Source organism: Apis dorsata, unplaced genomic scaffold, assembly GCF_000469605.1.
Source record: "Apis dorsata unplaced genomic scaffold, Apis dorsata 1.3 scaffold_618, whole genome shotgun sequence".
Classification (NCBI taxonomy): domain Eukaryota; kingdom Metazoa; phylum Arthropoda; class Insecta; order Hymenoptera; family Apidae; genus Apis; species Apis dorsata.
Genome location: NW_006263814.1, coordinates 35,378 through 41,910, shown reverse-complemented (window position 1 = coordinate 41,910; position 6,533 = coordinate 35,378). Strand labels below are relative to the sequence as shown.

The window sequence follows — 6,533 nt, the reverse complement described above, 5'->3', positions numbered from 1 at the left end:
AGTTTTTTCCATCTTCCCTGTGAATCCTTTCTGCGTTAGCAAATAAATNAAAAAAAAAAAAAAAGAAAAAAAGAAAAAAGAAAAAAGAAAATACTTGGAAATGAGGCGAAGAACAATACCAGAGAATGCGAATGAAAGCCCTTTTCAATCGGCTTTCAGAAAGGCGAACATTCAAGAGGAGACACGATGAATATTTATAAAAGTACAGATATATATATATAAACGAGAATCCCTTCGTCTGCAGGTACGTATACTCGTTATCGACGGTGAAACATATCGATTATCAACCCGGGGATATCTCGACGTGACATCAACTACTCGATCAACGAAATCGTAATCGGACATCAAAGCAAACAAGGAGGAAAGTGTAACGCGGTCGATCGATCGACACTCGAAGGAAAACACGTGAACTCGAAGAAATCGAAGGAGGTGATACACGACGATTGTTTAATCTTTCCAATTCTTATATATACCTTCGATAAACGATCGATAAACGAATACATAATACGAAACGAAATATGTTTTAAAATGGGACGAACGATTTTGACGATTTATTTAAAACTTCTCCTCTTCTGTCTGTTTCGAACAGCTTCCCCGTCAAAAAATTCGTGAAAGATTGGAAATTAGACGCGTCGATTTGAAAAGAGAGAGACGCTTAACGGAGAAACGTCCGAGTCGGTGAAAGACAGATGGGTGGAAGGAGACGAACGAGGCGACAAAGCATACGAGGAGCGTTTCCCACGACAGGTGACACGTGGGAATCCTAGTGACGGTGCAGGTGGATCAGGTTAAACGAGCGAGATGGAGGAGAAACTTGGGGAAGGGACTGGAGGTATCGAGTAGGCGGCACGAGATTGACAAGGAGACCCGAGCAAAGAGAAAGATGAGAAAACGGGATGGCGGGGACAACGAGGATACATGACGAACCGCTCGCGGTGGGGAGAGACGGCTGAGAAATGGAGGAACGAAGAAACAACGATGAGTAAGACGAGGTGGTGATAAAGACAGTAACGGCCTTGAGGTATGTGGGGACCCCAACACGGCGAAAATACGAAGCAGCAGTCGCATATACAGCGGTGAATTGCTTCGATCCGAAGTAGGAACGTTTATTCAATAGTTCTAGGATAGGAACCACTTGGAAATGAGTCAATTACATTGTGAAATCACTAGAAATCACAAGAAAATGTCAAATCGATGCCGGTATTCCCTTCGTATTTTCTCGTTCTCGTGTAATGCCCTAAGAGGATCGAGCAACATGAAACTTACGTTTATAGAGGAAACCTTAAGAGCGTTAACGAGGATTCCGTTGATCTTAACCAATCAGATTTCATAGACATCTTCGAAAAATTTCCAGAAATCGATGAAAATATATATACGTATCGATATAAAAAAAACGAATGAAATGAGCGGGAACGTAAAAACAGGATAGTATAGGAGAGGGGGGAAGGAAGGAAGAGAGAGAGAGAGAAAGGGAGGGAGAGAGGGAGAAACAGACAGATAGACAAAAAATTAGAAAAAAATAAAATATGAGGAAAAAAGGGAAAAGGTAGAAGAAAAGTAGACTCACTTGAGGAAGTAGATTTGTCCCTCGGGGGTGCGCGCCTGTTCCCATCCATGCGGCAGGGGACCTAGGTCGTCGACCGTACTGATGACGTCGTAACTGCGTTGCTTCTGGTGATGATGGTGACGCGCGTGCGGTTGAGGCGCGTGCTGAGGCGCCTGCTGAGCCGAGGCGTAGGTTTGCTGAAGAGAAGCCGGGCTGCTGTGGGCGCGAGGATGAGCTACGGTAAGGCCAGCCGCGGCCGCACCTGCGGCGTTTGATCCGCTACCAGCGCTATTTCCACTTCCACCAGTAGCCGCACCTGCTGCTCCGGTAGCCGGTGTACCAGTCGCGTTTCCACCGGGTGTTGGCCCACCGCCGCCGACCGCTGCCGCTGCGGCCGCGGCTGCTGTGCCGAACGCCGAATCTGCCGAATTCTCCCGGGAATGCGAGATCGAGGGACTTTTGCTACCCGTCGACGGTGGATTAAAGAAAGAATCTGGTAGATTGCGCATGCGCAATGGTACTTGCAGCGGACGCTTCGAGTCTGGCTTCAGGACGCTGTCGAATAGCGCTTGTAGATCCGATTCGGAGTTTTGATCGATCCTTACCACAAGATTACTCTTCGACAACTGGTCCACGTCCTGGTTCAGCGCCATTTTGGATCACGCACTCTAACGCGCTTCGTGTGTGTCTTTCTCTCGCCCTGTCGTCTCTCTCCTCGTGTGTCCTGTACACTCTGGCTACCTTTCGTTCTTCTTTATTTCCGTCTCTCTTCCTCTTCTTCCACCGTTCTTTCTTTCCTTCTTTTCTTCTTTTCTCCTTTCCGTCTTCTCGGCTATTCTATCTCGTTCCTATCGTTTCCTGTCTAACTACCACAAGGTCCCCTCGTAACCGGTGTCTTCGACAATACCCTCCAATTTCTCGACGAGTAACGTATCCTCCACCTCTTACCGCGATATCGCGCACCAGGAGAAATCGACTCGTTTTGCTAGCCGGCCGTCTAGCAAACGAGTGCTAGCGTTCACCGTGCGTGGACACGCGATTACGTGCAGGGCCTAGAAACTCTCGTGTGTTCAAGCGATGCTCAGGTTTCCGCTCCCTCTGTTGTTCGTTACTCTTACTATATATATGCTGGCGGTATTTTCAAAATTCTTACCGTATTTTCGATTAATATAACTTTATCTATCTTATCTTTAAGTTAAAATAATAATTTGACTATTACTATTGTTTACTATTAGTCGATTTAAAAGATTCAATGATAAAAAAATTAAGAAATTTATAAATTTTATTATAAGATTAATAAATTATATATGCATAATATATTTTTATTAATACTAATTTTTTATTATATTTTTTAAATTTCCTATTAATTAATTTCATTTCTACTGATCAATTTATTTCTATTGATTTCGAAAATTCGATATAATTCCGAAAAATTGGATTGATATTTTTTGATTTGATGTCATTTCTGTCAGATCTGTTTCATATTATAAAATACTGATTTTTTTTCTTTATTTAAACATCAAGTTTAATTTTATTACATTCAATAATTTCAGCAAAAATAAAAAATAATATATTTTAAATCATTTTTCAAAAACCAATATTTTTACCATTTTAAATAATATTTTCAATTCATATTTTAAGTATAATTTACGAGATGAAGAAAATTGCAGTGTCGCATATGTAGTTACATGATGATTGGTCATTATTTATTTAAATCTTTTTTAAATATAATTCATGTTAATAAACTCATCTCTTAAAAATATGACATTTGATCGATTTAAAATGAAAATTTAATTCTATTTTTATTTTTACTTTTATTTTTATTTATTTCCTTATATTATAAGTGAAATAATAAGTAATGGTAGTATATAATCAATCTAGCCAGTTTAGAGACATTTTACTTTTCGATCAACTCTGCTATCTGGAATATTAGATGGTCAATGGTTTTCGATATTTCGGTTGTATGGTTACTTTAATTTATTGACAAAAATGTAACACTTCTATTTTAAATTGACTATGTTTTTACAACCGGAATGATATCTGTTTTATCCACGTTAAGTTATTTATGTAAATATTAAAGGTGTTTTTATTCAAGTAAAAACCTGTTGACACAAAAAGCGAAAATGTCTTCGAAGAGGTATTTAATTGTTTTTACTTCGTGTTTTTAAACTTGCAGAACTTTACGAACTTGCAGGTGGAAGTTATTTGTAGCTAAGAGGAATCGTCTTTCAATCTTTTGAGCGTTTCACTTGTTATACCAAGCAATTATACAGTATTGATTCTTTGTTTCTTTGTTAACCTGCACATTATCAATTTATTAATATTATTTATTATACTTAAATTTATTTTAATTCTTCTTAATAAATTTTAAATTGGGAAAGTATTAATTTTAAGAATATCTTAATTTATTTTATTATTATAGAAATTAAATATTTAATATATTTATATTTTAATATTAATAAAAATAGTAAAACTATATGTAGACTCATACAGAAAAGTATATAATATATACAGTTTTTACAAATATTTTGTATAATATAAATCTTGATATAAAAATTAAAATAAAAGTAAATCTAAATTCTTATATATCATACAATATAAATATCATTTATGTGATTAGGAATTTTATTTTTTTTCAGTGAATTAAAAAAATTGTCTGAAGAAAGTTTAACCAGGCAACCTGAAGAAGTATTTGATATAATATGCAAATTAGGAGAAGGGTAAGTAAATAAATATATATGGGAGCATATTCAATTTTTTAATAAAATCAGTTTATTAGAAATAAATATTAATAATTTTTTAAATTTTATCTTATATTTTATTTATATAGATCTTATGGATCAGTTTATAAAGCATTGCATAAAGAAAGTGGACAGGTGCTTGCCATTAAACAAGTACCTGTTGATACAGATTTACAAGAAATTATAAAAGAAATTTCTATTATGCAACAATGTGATTCTCCATATGTTGTTAAATATTATGGAAGCTACTTTAAAAATACTGATTTATGGGTAATTTAAATATTAATAATATAATAAATAAAATATTTTTATTTATCTTTTGCTTATATTTATCAAAATATAATTTCATAGATTGTAATGGAATATTGTGGAGCTGGATCTGTTAGTGATATTATGAGGTTAAGAAAGAAAACTTTACAAGAAGATGAAATAGCAACAATTCTCAGTGATACTTTAAAAGGTTTGGAATATCTTCATTTGAGAAGAAAAATACATAGAGATATTAAAGCAGGAAATATTTTACTCAATAATGAAGGGCATGCAAAATTAGCTGATTTTGGAGTAGCAGGACAGTTAACTGTAAGCTATATGATTTTTTTTATCATTATATAAAACAAATCTTTTGATCAATAAAATTAAAAACTAATTTTTAAAAATTTTGTCTAGGATACAATGGCAAAACGTAATACAGTTATAGGAACTCCATTTTGGATGGCTCCAGAAGTAATACAAGAAATTGGATATGACTGTGTGGCAGATATATGGTCTCTTGGTATAACTGCTTTAGAAATGGCAGAAGGCAAGCCACCTTATGGTGATATACATCCAATGAGAGCAATATTTATGATTCCAACTAAACCACCACCTAGCTTTAGAGAACCTGATCAATGGAGTCCTGAATTTATAGATTTTGTCAGTGGGTGCCTTGTTAAAAATCCAGAAGAAAGAGCTACAGCAACTGAGCTGTTAAATCATGAATTCATAGGTAAAATTTATAATAATGAAATAAAATTATTTTTTTTTTTTTATTCATATAATAAAATCTTATATTTAATTATTACAGGTAATGCCAAACAACCAAGTATTCTTAGTCAAATGATTGCAGAAGCTCACGAAATACGAGAAAAACAAAGCGCACATCGTGCTCATGTCATAAATAATGTGGCAATCAAAAATCAAAACCAAACAGAAGATTCGGTATTTATTTTTATTAATATTTATTATAAATGCTATAATGCTACAAAAACATATATTAATAAACGATATTTAATGTCTATTATAAGGATGAAGAAGATTGTAGTGGAACAATGAAACCACTGCCAGAAGACACAGGAACTTTAGTACCGAGTCATGATCTTCCAGATACGGGTACACTTGTTTCTGCAATGTTAGATTTGGGAACAATGGTTATTAATAGTGACACTGATACCGAAGCAACTATGAAACGTAAGAAGAAATCGTTTAATGAAAAAACCACTAATGTAATAATAATATAAAAATATAAAATAAGAATAAAAATAATAAATATCGGTTATTCACAGGGCATAATACAGGGTCAGTAGAGTCCGGAAAAAAATACCGGCCATTATTTTTAGATCATTTTGATAAAAAAGAAGCACCTGAAATAGGAAAGGTAAGATTTATACATGTATGTATTTTATAAATTATATATTTCAAATATAAAAATGTAAATATATTATATTATGAAAAATATATATATATATATAAAATTATTGTTTCTCAAATATTAGGGTAATGGACAAATACTTGGAGTACACAATCAAGATAATGAAAATAAACTAGAATTACGAAGCCCCACGGAATCGCAGAGGTTTCAAAGTCACTTACAATTACAGCTTAATCAGATTTCTCATCCTATACAAGAACAGCCTCATAATAACATATCCAAGTTCCAAAATGTTTTTACAGAACGTGATTTCGACTTCGTAAGTAATAAATATTTGTAAATTTTCAAAAAAGATAGAATTAAAATTTTTTTAGTATTTTTAATATTTTTTTAAAATTTAAAATCAATCGAGTGCCACTTTAGGCATTTTTAAAAAAAATTGAATATAGATAAACAACCATATCCTGCAGCTGAAGTTTCTCTCATACGAGGAATTACAGCAACGAATGGCTAATTTGGATGCAGAAATGGAGAGAGAAATAGATGAGTTGAGAAGAAGGTACCAAACGAAGAGACAACCGATTCTTGACGCTATGGATACCAAACGAAAACGTCAGCA

The 6,533-nt window shown here is 34.0% G+C and overlaps 2 protein-coding genes across 2 annotated transcripts in view; one reads left to right on the top strand and one right to left on the bottom strand.

The window, feature by feature from the left end:
- LOC102679920 (transcriptional coactivator YAP1) overlaps window positions 1–2,614 on the bottom strand; it is a 13,308-nt gene extending 10,694 nt beyond the window's left edge. The window contains exon 1 of the mRNA XM_031513196.1: window positions 1,568–2,614. Within this exon, the coding sequence (XP_031369056.1) occupies window positions 1,568–2,199 (632 nt within the window). The 5' untranslated portion in view covers window positions 2,200–2,614. The remainder of the gene's footprint in view (window positions 1–1,567) is intronic.
- Window positions 2,615–3,472: 858 nt separating this feature from the next.
- LOC102679800 (serine/threonine-protein kinase 3) lies at window positions 3,473–6,454 on the top strand. Its single transcript, XM_031513174.1, has 10 exons — window positions 3,473–3,683; window positions 4,186–4,266; window positions 4,377–4,557; window positions 4,639–4,866; window positions 4,954–5,272; window positions 5,351–5,484; window positions 5,571–5,733; window positions 5,829–5,920; window positions 6,039–6,233; window positions 6,338–6,454. Exons 1-10 carry the CDS (start codon window positions 3,670–3,672, stop codon window positions 6,365–6,367), a joined length of 1,437 nt encoding a protein of 478 aa, XP_031369034.1. The 5' UTR covers window positions 3,473–3,669; the 3' UTR covers window positions 6,368–6,454.
- The last annotated feature ends 79 nt before the right edge of the window (window positions 6,455–6,533 follow it).